The sequence below is a fragment of the Pleurodeles waltl genome, chromosome 3_1, assembly GCF_031143425.1.
Source record: "Pleurodeles waltl isolate 20211129_DDA chromosome 3_1, aPleWal1.hap1.20221129, whole genome shotgun sequence".
In the NCBI taxonomy this organism is placed as follows: domain Eukaryota; kingdom Metazoa; phylum Chordata; class Amphibia; order Caudata; family Salamandridae; genus Pleurodeles; species Pleurodeles waltl.
The window spans coordinates 995,098,272-995,115,288 of record NC_090440.1 but is presented as its reverse complement, the minus strand read 5'-3'; the positions used below and the strand labels follow the sequence as shown (position 1 = coordinate 995,115,288).

Below are 17,017 nucleotides of genomic sequence, written 5' to 3'. Positions count from 1 at the left end.
ATAATTTTCCAGGTTGAGAAGTACTCGGCACTTTTTAAAGCTGCTTGTTCGGCGCATGATTTTTCAAGATATGATTATGAACAGGGATGCCCACCAAAGTATACCACATCACACCATAAAGTTGGGCTTGTATACAATCATTTTGTATGGCACCTGCGGTGGCTTTTTAGGTTGAGCTTAGCAGGGTGCAAGCGCTGCTGATGGTAAATGGAAATGCTTTAGTTATATGCAGGGCTACTGGAATTATGTGGTAGGAAAAGCCTAAATTATGAGGCAGGGTTGATCACTTCATGTGTCAAAAAAAAAAACAGTTACCAATTTACAAAGCCAATAGCTCTAACTCAAGCAAATGCAAGATCTATTGCGTTGCACATGCTTGTTTTTTTTGGTGTGCGTACTGCGACCTGAAAGTGATCACACGCAGACGTCTGCCTTTTCTTTTATAAGGGAGCCCGCATGATTGTTTTATTACAGGAGTTCTTCCTTTCCCTCAGCTCCAGCTGTGCCAGACAGCTCAATGCCAGCTGCTCACATAGTCTTTGTTGTCGCAGCAGTGCAAGAGTTTAAATGTCCGCCACAGTAGAGACTATGAAGCAGGAAGCCGCATACCTGCCCCCATCGTTCACTGATTAAAGGCAATATTACACAACTGATTATGCAACCACACGTCCCAGAAAAAAAGCTCACATTTATTTCATATTTTCAGACTCTGGGTATTCAGGGCAAATTTCTTTGGTTAGCCTTCCTGGCATTTATTTTTGTGTATTTGAAAAAAGAAATCAAATATTCAGGACATTTGTTTAAAAACACAGTTAAAAAACCTCCACTTTATCATTATGTCTTCACAGCTCCATGATATTCTTTGGCACAGGGGTGTGCAAACCTGTTGGCAGTAAAAGGATTAAATTATGTAAAACCTTCCTAATGGAAGGGGAACAATATGATACCTATTAATTTCATTTAGATTGGAATTAAAATTTCAACGGGTTTTATGACTGATTTAACTCTTTGTTGTCTTGGGAGAAAAAAGGGTGGAGTCAATCACCTGATGAATAGCGGAGAGCAAGTTACCTCTCATACAGTCTTTGTGGTGGATATTCTAACTGCAGATTCCTCACCGTTTTAATCCTCTGCGTGCCAGACTGGCTCTGTAGAACTTTCTGCAATAGTTCCCTCATGCCTGCAGGAGGCGCCCTAAGACTTAGAGTGACTGACAAATTAAGATATCAAGAGTATGCGATTTCTAACTTGGATCCTTATAACCTACAAAGGGTCCATTCATTCCCCAGATCAGTGAGGAGAGAGGGCAGTGAGGAACTTAAGGTTAGATAGAGAATTCACCAGAAACAGCTTTATCGAAGCAAAGTAACTTCTAGTTCTTTTGGCCATCTCTAACCACAGATTCCTCCTCTTTTTGAATTAATAGCAAAGCTGTACCGTTTTCCTTCTGGTGGTGGGTCTGTGGAGTGTACTTTACACTAGGAGGTTCTGCAGGGGAAAATAGGCAAAACCACCCTGCCTAAGGACCTAAGAATCGACACAGTTCTGCCTGGTGGAGGTATGGATAAATTCCCATGTAGCAGCTTTGCAGATGTGCAACACCGTAACACCTCTAGTCAGGGCCCTAGACACAGACTACAAAGTGGAGGAAGAAGCTCAAAGGCCCTCAGGGCCTCCTTTTTTGCCAGAGTATGGCACAGCTTAATGTAAAGAACAACCCACGTATATAAGTTCAACTTCTGAAATGCCTTTTCATCAGTTGCACCAGTGACCCCAACAAAGATGATCACCCACCCAGTGTCTTTAGCCCTGTAAACATAGAAATATGCCCTCCCCGCCCCCTTTCCTAGGAGACAATCGGTGTATCCTCTCCTCCTCCTCAGAGGGTTGTAACAGAAAGAACACAAAGAGGGTGGTAAACTGATCCACATGAAAAGACAAAACTAATTTCGTAAGAAAGGATGCTCAATTCTGAGGGACTAACTTGTCCAAGAAAATTGTGGTATGATGAAGAGATTATAACTACAATTCACTGACATGGAAAGAACAAGTGAGGGCAACAAGAAAAACTATCTTGGAGGTCAAAGTTTCAAGGGGCAACTGTGCATTGGCTTAAACAGCATACATAAATCAAACCATCAAGGTCCAAATTAAGGACCCACTGCTTATGATATACGGGGACATGAAAGCCTTTTCCGAAACTCACATCGCAAAAGGGAGCTTGAACAAAGAGGACTGGTCAAGCAAATGATGGAACACTGAAATGGCCCAAAAGCAATATTTACTTGCACACACAGCAAAGCCTTGCTAGGACAGAGACAATATAAATAAAATAACAGACAGATTGGCTCCAGTCCTCACACGAGGTGATGAACTTTGACCACTAACCAGAGAGGGTGGGCTTTGTTGATGGGTGCGGAGTTACTAAAATCACATACATCACACCTAAGGTGGGATGCCAAAACCACACAACTGATTCCACTCAATCTCTGCAAATGGAAGAGTTGAGTGATGTATGCGGACCTATGGGAGTATGACTCAGCCATACCATTGGGATAGAACCTCCTCCAGAACACGCAAAGATGGGGGCAGACTCTCAGACCCTGCAGGTCAAAGACAAAACAAGTTGGGTTTGATCTGTTCTGCCCTTTTCAGAACCGGGAGGCCCGGATGAGAATGCATAAAGGTAAAATTCCAACAAACACAACTCTAAGAGAGCCTTGAGGAATGACCTCCAAGGAGTAAAAGGCCATACACTCAGCAGTAACAGCAGTACTGAGGGCATGCTCCACTGCCTGAGTATGTCATGGGTCACTACTCAGAGCAAACACCACTGATGTTTGGCAAGGTGACGTCTGCCAAATAAGTGTGCCCTGACGATGAACCTAACAAATGACTGAGTGTGTTGAAGATCCCACACTGTCTCAGCCACAGCCCTTGAGCCTCCATACCACAAACACAGGACTTCACACTGCCCTTCTGGGTGCAGTACCACACAGGGGTCATGTTGCCAGTTAGGGTGTGGACCAACCTGCCCCTGATGGAAGGGAGAAAGCCCTCAAGGGGAAGGCAGATGGCATCCAGCTCCAGAAGGTTAATATGGTAGCATTACTCTACCAGAGGCCTCTGATGGCCAAATGGCCCAGGCCAGACAAGGCATTCACCACTACTGTGAGCTCTGGGTGGGGCAGGAAGAACGAATTTCCACACTGTTGTAAAAAGCAATACGTTAGTATGTTTTCTATTCTTATTTTAATATTTCCATTTCTGTTATTCCTGCATTGAATATTACAATCCTCACTTGTTTATAGAACCTTCACCTTTTTGAGGTCTGCGGGTTGAACTCCTGACCTCAAGAGTTTCGTCTTAAGATCCACGGGAAAGCAGCTTGAACAGACAACTCCTGGTGTACTCCTTGTGTGCCTCATTTCTCCTCTGCCTACCTTACTACCATTTTAACTCTGGATTTAATACTAATGGAATATGTCCAGCACTGCTGTGCATCTGTGTTCATCGCTGCCTAATTGACTCCTCAACACACATCATGTTAGCACCAGCATGAATCACTGATGGTCCCAGCCAGCCTCTTCATGTAGCTGCTATCTAGAATTGGGTCATTTTTTAAACAAGCAATGGGCCTTTCATCACATGGAATGAGCTTTTGCTTTCGAGGAAGAGGCATGTGGGTCACTTGCTAGCACATGGAAAAACAAGAAGATATGTGGAAATGGGGAACTTAAACAGAGGAAAGCTATCACAAAGGAATTACGGGACCTTTCTGATCGAGATGTAGGGATACTGACGGAAACTAGAAAATAAACTAGTTGATTACTTTGCAAGTCAGAAACCACTCTTGACAATATGTATTATCATTACAGGCCTGTTTCTATGAAGGACAGTGCATGGCGCAACCGCAGAGATTGCTTACAGGTCACCTCCCCTACTTACAGAAGTTATGACTGGCGGAAAAACAACCTTCCAAGTGAGATTTTGCAAGGCTGCCTTGAGTATAGGCTGAAAAGTGGGAATTATCAATTTCTAAAGTACCAGAATGAGCTCCCTAGGAGGATAATTCTTCTTTAATCCTTCAAAAAATACTTTATGACCAGCATTTGGAAGGATGGTCTTTGAGCAAGGCATTTTATGTAACCGTAATAGCTGCCAAATGCACTTTAATAGAGGATAATTGAAGATTTGACTGTGACAGATGAAGAAATTATGTAATGATCACATTGTTCTGGCAGGACTCTAGATCATGACTGACTCTTATGCACCATGAAAAGCTCTTGAACCATAGGAGCCCTGGTGGATCGTCTCTTCTCCCTCTCAAGACATTCATACATTCTTAGGATAGGTTTATGTATCCACATTGCATGATTTCAGGAGCTACACTGCAAATTTAAGGCGGTCAGTTTGGTATGGTGTAGTCAACCTTCCCAAACTGACAGCCTTAACCAGTTTACCTGGCAGCATCCTGTGTAGCCTCAAAGATAGATTAAGCTCTGAAACCCATTACTGCGTTGGTCATTCCAAGCAATGAGAATCTTTGTGATGGCATACTTGAACTGTAGAAGGACTGAAGGAATCGGTGAATTTGGCAGAAAACCTCAGAAAAAAGTATTTGACCATTCTATCAAAATGGGTATTGCTCAGCAGCTCCCACACATTGGAGGTGAAGTTTGGGCATTTTGCGTTTTGAGATGTTGCAGATGAGAGGTTTGATAATTAATCTGTGGCTAGGTAAAGTCTCTATTAGATAAAGCGTTACCACATGTAATTAATGTATTCATCTGATTTGAGACTTCTAGCCTGCAGATTCCTTACCTTAGAATAGATACCAAAGCAATACCACACAGGAGATAAGTCTGCAAACTGGTTCAGACAAGAAAGTCCAGGAGGACAGAGCGGGCACAGTGCCTGTCACAAGAGACTTGACTTTCAAGGCAGTAGTGTTTGTTTAAGCATGTGCAAGGGCGCACACGTCACTGCCTGACAGGTGTCCAGGACAGACTCTGACCTAATGCAGTGATTGCAGCTTTGGCTCTGGTGGAATATCAGATTTGGCAAAAAGAGGCACAGGTGCTGAGTACTAGTTTGTCTGGGAAGAAGTTGGTGTTCAGCAGGGTAACAGAGAGCATCTGCAGCTCACGGACTTTCCTGGCCAATATGATGGCCACCAAGAAGACTGTCCTGTTGGTGAGAAGTCTGAAGAAGCAAGTATGCATGAGTTCAATGGGTGAACGCATTAAAAAAGTTAAAACCAAATTATAGTCTCATTGAGGTAAAATAAAAAACATTTGGGGGGAGAGAACGGGTGTGAAAAACCTGGCAACGACAAAAAAAAGCAGAGCTGGCTGAAAGATACCCCTTAACTGTGCCAAGAGCAAGGTGTTGCCTGGCTAACGACAAAACAAGCAGCAACACTGCAGACAAAGTTGCAGAAAGATAGTCCACATGCTTATCAGTGCACTGAGCCACACATATGCCCCAACTGGCTGTCAAGATGACCTCACAGACTTCAGGAGGGAGATCGAAGACTCAACTGCTGCCACTAAATCTCCACACATGAAGGAGCAGCATGCACAAGTTCTGGTGCAGAACCCTTCCCTGTTGCTATGACAGGAGATCCTACTGACTGGGCAGCCTGATCGGAGGATCAATGTTCATGCTCAGAAGTTGGGGAGATCATCCTCTCAAAGCCCAATCCAAGCCCCAAGGATGGCTAGGGCCCTCTTCGCCCGGATCTTCTTCAGAACTAAGGGCAGGCGTGTATCAGTGAGAAGGTGTGCAGGCGTTCTGAACATCACTGGTAAAACAAAATGTATCTCTGAGCTAGAGTCGTCTGGGAAACTCCAATGCAATGAAGTGCTAACATTGTGCATTCTAGGCAATAGGGAATGGGTCTAGCCCAGGTTCTTCCCAGTCGTGCAAGATACCTTGCACCACCTCCGCATGTAGACGCCATTTGTGATTCACGAATCATCGACAGCTGAGTTTGTCTACTCCGACACTCCGAGACCTTGCCAGGTGTTGCACGACTAGGAAAATGCTGTGACTTTCCAGCCATGTCCAGAGGCATAGAGCATCCTGACACAGGGTCCAAGACCCCATCCCACCTTGTTTGTTGCAGTACCACATGGCAATGGTGTTGTGTGTGAATACTGATCCAGCCTTCCCTTTATTGTGAACGGTGCTGCATCCCGCCTTCAGCAGTAGCCTGGATCAGGATGGCCCGGGTATCCCCCACGTGCACGGGCAGCACTTGTGCAACAGAGTCCCACACTGTGTGAGCAAAATACTTAATGGAGTCCGCTTTCTGTCAATTAAACAACAGCATTATGAAATGCAATAATGCATCCTTCTTTTAGTCTAAGGGCAGTTTGGTTTCACTAGTGATGTACATTAATATTTTATGGTAAACAGTAGCTTTATTATTCATAATGTTAATAAACTAACCAAGAGCAATGAACTTATCTTGACTAACAACATTTTAGTTTCTATATACGATAGGTTGACTGACACGATTGTGTAACAATCTTAACTAATCATGCAATACAATCAGTTTTGAACTAGGAAAAGATGACACCTCGTGTATGTGTATAAACACAATTATGCTCCCAATTGGAGGTATCAGCCATGCAGTTCACATACCTCATGGTTAAAGAGAAATAGTCATTTTTGGGGACACTTCAAAGAGGCCTGCTGAAACAAGCATGAGCTGAGCCAGAAGATTCTGCCAGAAGGTGGACAAAAAATTGGTTCCCTGGTTTTCCCAATTTACTTGTCCCAGCTTAAAGCAGGTTTGAGTGTCTGATATCTAAAAGATGCATCCATATATTTCACCTAATAGGACTTGCCATCACTCTGTACAATCAGGAATGCTCAGGACAGTCTGTAGTTGTTTTTACACTAGTCACTTATGAATACCACATGTGGCCTTGATTTGGCCCTGATTTGGCCCTTTTATGTTCAAAAGCCATTTTTTCAAACAAGAGAAAAATGCAGATGAAAATAGAATGACAAAAGTATTCGTCCATCTAAACAGTACTACAAAATACTACACCCTGAGCTCTATCAAAGTCTAGCTTCTGATAAGCACCAAGAGTCATAAAGTTAAATAAAACAAAATAAAATAAAATGAACTGAAGAAAAAGAAAAGCTACTGCAGATGCACAATCAGTGTCGAAAGGATGTCAGGTGCCTGAAACGTGATATGCTTGCCATAACAAACTTTATCATAGCAAACTTCAAGAAACTGTGACAGGCAGAGGAAAGGTGGAAGATGCACAGAATGTGGTAATGACACAACACTGTTAAGCTTAAAATTAAAGCTCAGGATGGAGAGGTAGAAGAACATTTGCACACCACTTTCGATCACAGCTTTCCTCCAGTGGAGGGCTAGATATTTCCTAAAGAGTTTATCACTGTACATTATCATCTATAACAGGCTTTCATATGTAAGAAGATCAAGCCCATTTTTAAAAACATGATTTCACTGTATTTACCATTTATTATAAATTCAATATTCAGTAGTGAATCTAGTGTTACTACTTATTGTACCTTTGTGGATTCGGATTCCCAAATCGCCAACCCAAAGTAATCTTCTTCCATGAGGTTGAGGTGATCACAAACCTTCTTCATCAAATCCTGTCCTTTTGCATGTTTCTACAAATATAAGCATAAGTATTTTACGGTTGTGCTTGATCAACACAACAAATCTTTGCAAAAACAACAAGACACTATGGGAAAAGTAATGGAAGTTTCTATGGGAAAGGAAACTATGAATTTGGTAAACAGAAGAGATTAATTTTATTACACAAGTGGCAAATAGTTTAATCAGTAAAAGAAAAAGAAAATAAATCTGAGAGTGAGTAATGAGAACTGTGACTGCTTAGTCGAGGCAATTTTTCATATCAGATATAGCTATCATTTTCTGGCTATGCCTTCCAATTGAAAACATTTCCCCCAAAATAAAGTGAATGTAACAGTTATCTTTTAAATCACATTATTGATAACCGGTGCTTCTTAACCTTGAATAAACCAGAGTACATTAGCCTACTGCATATCACCCATGAAAGGCCATCACAATCTAATTAGAGCCTTCATGAACTGAAACAGTTGTCATCAAACCAAAGATACATTTTTAGCCAGAAAGCACACTGATGTGTGTACCCAGCACCTCAAAGTCCTTACTTATCTCCCATGTATGCTTTAATGCATCTCAGCCTGAGAAGAAAACATTCCACTTTCACCTTAGCATCAGCATATACAACTGAATATCTGATATGTCCTAGATGCATCAAATGTCACAAGATTATGGGTTCCCTTCTGCTTTGAGGAACAAGACTAACAAGATAGCCTTACAAGTTCAACATTTCACTGAGGGGTCAGTTTTTCAATTCTCCATTCATAGGGTGCTGAATATTTTTTAAATAATGAAGCCTGGAAAAATTACCCTCAAGACTTTTCTAGGAATCTCCATGCTAGGTCTTTTACCCTCACAGCTAGAGTGAAGAGCTAACATGCAGGGCTTCAAGTAGGTTCTTAAAAATGAAGGGTCACTATAAAGAACACACATCATTGTAGCAAACTGGGCTTCTTTGCAGATGCCCCCCAACTTTTTGCCCCAATTTGAACTGCTAGACGCTGTTGTTTTTGACCTGTCAGTATACTGAGGCCTGCTAGACAGGCCTCAGTATTAATGCTATTTCCCTTAAAATGGTATGTCGAATTGCATAGGCCAATGTGCACACACCTTACCATCCCTGCAAGTCCCCTGTAAATATTACCCATGGGACCCAGGGCAAGGGTGGTATCGGAGGGTACCAGGGCTGCAGCACTGATTATGCCACCCTGAGTACCCCAAGTGAAAGAGGGACTGCAGAGCTGCCATGCCAGCCTGCACAAGCAGCCTGATGCTCGAGTAAGAGACAGACCACCCCAGGTGCAGGCAGAGTCCCTGTTACTGCCCATGGACAGGTCAGTCACCCCTAAGGCAGGCTTCATATGTCCGACTGCTGGCATTTAAACTGCAATATTAGCCAGAGTCACCTGTGGTCCATTGGATAACGTGGGCTGGCGTCTGGCTTCTGCTCAGATGTCCAGCTCTGCAATGGCTCAGCCGAATTCTGTCATGTTTGGTTTCAAACACTGTGTTTTTTAACCCCGAACATGATGCCCTTGTTTAGGATTAAAAAGAAAATACCCAGGTTGCACCCTTAGACGGTGCACACCAAGTTACCCAGTCCTGTACTGTTTTGGCATGGCAAGCTCTTCCTAGCCGCTGCCGCCCCAGGCACAGATGTCTGACCTCCTGCTGGTGGACAAAGGGCCTGGGCTGGAAGGCTGGCTAGTGAGAAAAGCATCTGGGCGGTGATAGCGGTGAGCCTCAAAGGCTTCACCCGCCTTTGACATGCAAGTAGTTGTTACCCCTCTCCCCATACCCCACTGGAGGACAAAGCCTTTGTACCCTGCACGGCCGGGCAGATTGGAAATTAGCTATGCAGGAGGCATGCACCTCCCTCAAACCAGCCACACCTCTGAGGGTGGGCTAGGAGGTCTGCAGGGCCAAGAAAGGGTTCTGCCATCTTGCCAGATCCCTAGAATAGTGGGTTCTGGGTAGAAAGTGACGTATTACCCACAGGAAGTTGTCACTGCAAGGGTGAACGAGCCAAAGGGACAGTAGCCCATTGGCCACTGTCCTTCACACCCTTTAACACCCCAGAAACCAGGATTTAATGGGCTCCCCTGGCACCAGAACTTAGATCTTACCTGGACAAGAAGAAAGAACCAGAAAGAGATGCCTGCACCAACAACAGGACCTGGAGTCTAACCCCAGCGCAAAGAAGAGAACACCTGTATAGACAGTACTGGAACCTCGTGTGCTAGTGGTGAAAGCTCGTTTGTCCTGACCAAAGGGACCTCTATTGGACACCAAAACCCCAAGGAAGACTTCCCCGACGGATGGCAGTAGTCCCCTGCAAATAGCAGGAGTAAAGAAGTGCTGAAGATGAAGATCTGTGACCCGATGGGCTCTGAGTGCCTGAGCCCAAACAAACTCTGTGTTGAGCATCCAAGGAGTGGGAGGGAGACCCGCGCCAAGTTTCAAGCCTCTAATCCCCACCAAATGGTCTCCAGCCACCAGAGAGCTAGTGAACCAGCCTTGCAGCTACCAAGGCTTGTTAGTTACCGCCACGAAAACCGACGTCCACTCGACGTTCACCAACTCCAGAGCACCCCCCAGCATTGGGACCAACATTGCCAATGACCCCCTTCCTGTGGGTTTGCAACCTGAATGAAGTGACTTCAACTGGAGCAGCAAAGCAGCTGTGGCACTACCAGCCAGTGATTGACAGCTAGGAGCTACTGCAGCACCCGGAGCCATTGGGCACAGTGAAGATCCCAGAGTCGATTCCTTCTCCTGGTCCCCCAAAGACCTCTACATCTAAAGATTAGAGTGTGAAACCACTCCCAAGTCTAGTTGTGCAAAACACTCCAGCCACTGTGACCGTTCAGCACCAAGGACAGCCAAGTCACCTCTGCAACGGGACTCCCTAGGCAAGGTAACAAAAATCTGACTGTTGGCTCTTGGTCTAGGCTCCCCAGTACTTTAAGGTCCAGTGTGTTCACCGGAACTCACCCTAGAAGTGCTCACTGCTATTTTTACCATTGACTTCAATGGAAGCACTTTAATGCAAAGAACTGTATTTTCCAAAGACTTTAAAAGTCACAACTACAGTTGTACAAAAGCTACAAAGTTCGTTTAGGTTTCTAAATTACTTATCGTCCATGTTGGTGATGTGAAATGCTTTACACATGTTCCTCTTAGTAGCTTGACTGCTTTTTGCCACAATAAAAGCACTGGTTTACCAAGAGTGAATCCAAGGTCCACTACTGGGTATTGAGTTAGTATCCCATGGTAAGACTACCTAGTCACACCATATAATTCCTTCATCTTGCTACAATCATCTACATCCTTAGTGGAAAGGCCCCACTCATGTGTCGCCAACCTTTCCCACACATCATCTACATCGTTCTTCAGAAATTTTCGGCCGAAAAGAACATGCTTTCCGTGTAATGCAACAACAGATTACAAAAAAAGATTGTCTCATAGTACTGCCCTACAGTGCTTTAACACTAAGGATGTGTCTATGGAAAGCCACAGATACAGCCTTTCATGAGGCTGAAAGAGCTTGAACTTTCAAATTAACCACAATTCCACAGATTTCTTAACATTTGGAAATGCAGAGAAAATCTGTGTCTTGAGGTTTCTGTTGCCTCATTAAAGAGAAGGTCCCTCATAGGGAATGGATAAATTACCTGAAATCTCACCATGCTTATGTATATTAAAAGCAAAGGAAACCTCAGGCTGCCTACACTTTCTTAAGCAGTAAAACTATGATGACTAAGTAGAACAATTATTTATTGATCAGATGAAAGTCTGTCAGAACTTTAGGAATAAAAGAAGGAATGATCTGTCAAACAACTTGTTTTAAATGAAGACAGTGTGTGATTATTTGGATTGAACCATCAGTACTTCACTAATACTCCAAGATGAAACACCAGAACTCAAAAGGCTATACATCAGGTCATGGATTGCAAGTCAAAGGAGAAATCAATGGCTCAGATGGCTTTCTGCATGGCAGACGCAACTGCTACATTTAAGACCCATTGGTGAGCTGGATCTGAAATGGGAGGATGCAGATTACCTAGTAATCTATCAAAATGCATCTAGCAAACTGGTTTCTCAACAGAAAATACCTTCTGTTGAAATAGGTTCAAATATTGCTGGCTTTTTACATTTTACATGGATAAACAAGGACCTGTGCGCTGGCCAAGTAGGGAATGCACATAATTAAAACTGATGAATCCTAAATAAAGCCCTTGCATCTATGTTTGGTTCGTTTTGTGACTTCAGATCCCGTTACAAGGAGCCATTTCAGAAACCGTTTTTTGGTTAAACTATTAAGGAAAGCGCGTTTAGAGGATAGGAACCTGATACGAGTTGAAGGGCGTGGACAAAAAAAGGACATTTACGTCAATGTGCTGAGTGGTGCTTAACAGCAATGTGAAATTATATCAGGGTAGATGTCAGAGCCAAAGTACCATTTAGTGTAATAGGACTATTTCAACTTCCTGGATCAGCCTTGGGCCTGGAAGAGACTCAAGAGGTAAGGAATCTGCAGGTAGCAGCAACTGATGAATGGAGGCCCTATGAGGGGTTGGGGGAGGTGCAGTTCGAAGCCCATCCATTTTAATGGCTGGATTTTGTACCTTTCCAAATGAGGTGAAACCACTCCTAAATCAACACAGTTTTACAGTTTGTATTGGATTTTTTGTCTACACTACTTAGTATCCAACTCTAATGGGAAGGATTCAAGCCAATGAATCTGTGAAGGACACAGACACAGGAGTATAATACTTAAAAGAATATAAATGTAGTTATTCAAATGTGCAAAACAAATCCCCAGCCACAGAAAATTGGGCTCCTAACAAAGATCTGTTGATGCTACCAAAAACGTTGAGCTTTCTTTATGCTTACTTCAAACAAGCATCAAGAATAACTGAATGCTCGACGTAGTGAGAATCAGCAATAACACCAATCTTTGACATTTGCTTTGAGTTTTAACTTTGTTAAGAGACATTACTTTCACGTTCTCACATGTACTGAGGTCATTACTCATAACCCTCAATCAAACGTATGTTTCCCTCCACCTCCACCCACTGCTCTCTGTCCCTCCGCTTCTTCTGCCCCCGCCCCCAAAAAAGCTCTGCAAAAGTTGTTAATGCTTTGTAAACAATAAAAATTATTATTTTTTTTTTTATAAATTACCTTAAACATCAGATTAGATGCACCTGTGGAAATGAAAGTGCTTCAAAATCGAAATCTTAGGTTACAAAAATGCAACTGTAAACCTAGTTTTCCATCATGGTTTATCTTTTTGAATGAATAAATAATATAATAATCAGCATTCGTGTGGGAGCAGGAAAATCTATTTTAAAGATTTGTATACGGAAATAAAGACAAGTGTAACACGAAAACATGAAAACAAGAAACCATGCCTGTGGGAGGCAACCCTGTATTTTCGATGTAACGCATGCAACTAAATCTATCAACCAAAGAGTATGTTCAACTGAAAACACCGCTCTACAAAGAGACATATCTGAAAAAAAAGCTACAGAATAGCGCTCCTTTCCTCAGACTACACAATAATGAATTTATGACCCAACTACATTAAGAACACTGGAAGTCGTAAACTTCCACATGCCTAGCAGCACGTAGTCAGTTTAGAAGTTCATTTTTGAAGTTAAGATTAAGAAAGAACCAAAACAGACCCAGATTTCCAACTATGATCATGGATAGTGGGAAGGTGTGAGAGATGTTGAAAATGTCACTTACCCAGTGTACATCTGTTCGTGGCATCAGTCGCTGTAGATTCGCATGTTTTGCATAGCTCGCCATCTGGTGTTGGGCCGGAGTGTTACAAGTTGTTTTTCTTCGAAGAAGTCTTTCGAGTCACGGGACCGAGTGACTCCTCCTTTTGTCTCCATTGCGCATGGGCGTCGACTCCATCTTCGATTGTTTTTCCCCCCAGAGGGTGAGGTAGGAGTTGAATTGCAGTAATAGTGCCCATGCAATGGAGTGACTAAGTATGTACCTATTTAAGGTTGAGATGATACATATACAAATAGTTGAAGGTAACTTCCAAACTGCTACAGGCTCCCGGGGAGGCGGGTGGGCACATGCGAATCTACAGCGACTGATGCCACGAACAGATGTACACTGGGTAAGTGACATTTTCAGTTCGATGGCATCTGTCGCTGTAGATACGCATGTTTTGCATAGACTAGTAAGCAGTTATCTCCCCAAAAGCGGTGGCTCAGCCTGTAGGAGTGGAAGTAGTTTGAAATAATGTTCTTAATACGGCTTGACCTACTGTGGCTTGTTGTGCGGATAACACATCTACACAGTAGTGCTTGGTGAATGTGTGAGGCGTAGACCATGTGGCTGCCTTACATATTTCTTGCATTGGGATGTTTCCTAGAAAGGCCATGGTAGCACCTTTCTTTCTGGTTGAGTGTAATGGGCAGCTGTCGTTTAGCTTTAAGGTAGCAGATTTGGATGCATTTAACTATCCATCTGGCTATACCTTGTTTTGATATTGGGTTTCCTGCATGAGGTTTTTGAAATGCAATAAATAATTGTTTAGTCTTTCTGATGTTCTTTGTTCTGTCAATGTAATACATTAATGCTCTTTTGACATCTAATGTATGTAGTGCCCTTTCAGCTACGGTATCTGGCTGTGGAAAGAACACTGGAAGTTCCACTGTTTGATTTAGATGGAACGGTGAAATAACCTTTGGCAAAAATTTAGGATTAGTCCTTAGGACGACCTTATTCTTGTGTAGTTGTATAAAAGGTTCTTGTATTGTAAACGCCTGAATCTCGCTTACTCTTCTTAGGGAAGTAATGGCGATGAGAAATGCAACCTTCCAGGTTAGGAACTGTATTTCGCAGGAGTGCATGGGTTCAAAAGGTGGACCCATAAGTCTAGTTAGGACAACATTTAGGTTCCATGAAGGAACAGGGGTGTTCTTGGTGGTATAATTCTCCTAAGGCCCTCCATGAATGCTTTAATGACTGATATCTTATATAGGGAAGTTGAATAGGTAGTCTGCAGGTATGCAGATATTGCTGCAAGGTGTATTTTAATGGAAGAGAAAGCCAGGTTAGATTTTTGTAAGTGAAGCAAGTAACCCACTACATGTTCTGGAGTTGTGTGTAATGGTTGTATTTGATTAATATGGCAGTAGCAAACAAACCTCTTCCATTTACTTGCATAGCAGTGCCTGGTGGATGGCCTTCTGGCTTGCTTTATGACTTCCATACATTCTTGGGTAAGTTGTAAGTGCCCGAATTCTAGGAGCCAGATTGCTAGATTCAGCGATGCTGGATCTGGGTGTCTGATCTTTTGGTAGTGTTGTGTCAACAGATCTGGCCTGTTGGGCAATTTGATGTAAGGTACTACTGATAGGTCTAGCAGCGTTGTGTACCAGGGTTGCCTTGCCCAATTTGGTGCTATTAATATGAGTTTGAGTTTGTTTTGACTGAGTTTGTTTACCAGGTAAGGAAGGAGAGGGAGAGGAGGAAAAGCGTAAGCAAATATCCCTGACCAGTTCATCCATAGGGCATTGCCTTGGGACTGTTTGTGTGGGTATCTGGATGCGAAGTTTTGGCATTTTGCGTTCTCCTTCGTCGCAAACAAGTCTATTTGAGGTGTTCCCCAGAGTTTGAAATAGGTGTTCAGAATTTGGGGGTGAATTTCCCATTCGTGGACCTGTTGGTGATCTCGAGAGAGGTTGTCTGCGAGTTGATTTTGGATCCCTGGTATAAATTGTGCTATTAGGCGAATTTGGTTGTGAATTGCCCAACGCCAAATTTTTTGTGCTAGCAGGCTTAACTGCGTGGAGTGTGTCCCCCCTTGCTTGTTTAGATAATACATTGTTGTCATGTTGTCTGTCTTGAAGAGAATGTATTTGTGAACTATTATTGGTTGGAAAGCTTTTAGTGCTTGAAAAACTGCTAGAAGTTCTAGGTGATTTATATGCAGTTTTGTTTGATGTACGTTCCATTGTCCTTGTATGCTGTGTTGATCGAGGTGTGCTCCCCACCCTGTCATGGAAGCATCTGTTGTTATTACGTATTGTGGCACTGGGTCTTGGAAAGGCCGCCCTTTGTTTAAATTTATGTTGTTCCACCACAGAAGCGAGAGGTAAGTTTGGCGGTCTATTAACACCAGATCTAGAAGATGACCCTGTGCTTGAGACCACTGTGATGCTAGGCACTGTTGTAAGGGCCTCATGTGCAGTCTTGCGTTTGGGACAATGGCTATGCATGAAGACATCATGCCTAGGAGTTGTAATATCATCTTTGCTTGTATCTTTTGTGTTGGATACATGCGTTGTATGATGGTGTTGAAATTTTGAATTCTTTGGGGACTTGTTGTGTCTATTATGGCTCCTAGGTATTGTTGTACCTTGCACGGCAGAATGTTGGATTTCGTGAAGTTGACGGTGAACCCTAGTTTGAAGAGGGTTTGTATGATCTGATTTGTGTGATTTGAGCACTCTATTAACGAATGGGCCTTGATTAGCCAGTCGTCTAGATATGGGAACACATGTATTTGCTGCCTTCTGATGTGTGCAGCAACTACCGCTAGACATTTGGTAAAGACTCTTGGTGCGGTTGTTAATCCGAAAGGCAGTACCTTGAATTGGTAATGTATTCCTTTGAATACAAACCTTAGGTATTTCCTGTGCGATGGGTGTATTGGTATATGGAAATACGCGTCCTTGAGGTCTAAAGTTGACATGTAGTCGTGTAGTTTTAGCAATGGTAATACTTCTTGTAGTGTGACCATGTGAAAGTGGTCTGATTTGATGAATGTGTTCACTATTCTGAGGTCTAGGATTGGTCTCGGCGTTTTGTCCTTCTTTGGTATCAGAAAGTACAGTGAGTAAACTCCTGTGTTTATTTGTGTGTTTGGCACTAATTCGATTGCATTATTTTGCAATAGTGCCTGCACTTCTATCTCCAGGAGATTGGAATGATGTTTTGTCAAATTTTGTGCTTTTGGTGGTATGTTTGGAGGGAATTGTATAAATTCTATGCAATAACCATGTTGGATAATTGCTAGAACCCAAGTGTCTGTAGTGATTTCCTCCCATGCTTTGTAATAATGACTTATTCTTCCCCCCACTGGTGTTGTGTGGAGGGGGTGAGTGACATGTGAGTCACTGCTTTGTAGTAGGGGTTTTGGGGCTTTGAAATTTTCCTCTATTCCTAGGGAATTGCCCTCTTCTATATTGTCCCCGAAAACCTCCTCTGTACTGTCCCTGGTAACTGGACGGTGTTGCCTGTGAGGTGCTGGCTTGTGTGCTCTGACCCCGAAACCCCCCTCTAAAGGGTGTTTTACGGAATGTGCTGTAATTCCCTCTGCTCTGCGGGGAGTAGAGT

General features: G+C 43.1%; 1 protein-coding gene across 14 annotated transcripts in view; it reads right to left on the bottom strand.

Annotated features, from left to right (window-relative positions):
- EPB41 (erythrocyte membrane protein band 4.1) overlaps positions 1-17,017 on the bottom strand; it is a 698,787-nt gene that overhangs the window by 405,523 nt on the left and 276,247 nt on the right. For all 14 annotated transcript variants that reach the window (XM_069224160.1, XM_069224170.1, XM_069224159.1 and 11 more), the window contains one exon: positions 7,561-7,665. In XM_069224160.1, the coding sequence (XP_069080261.1) occupies positions 7,561-7,665 (105 nt within the window). The remainder of the gene's footprint in view (positions 1-7,560; positions 7,666-17,017) is intronic.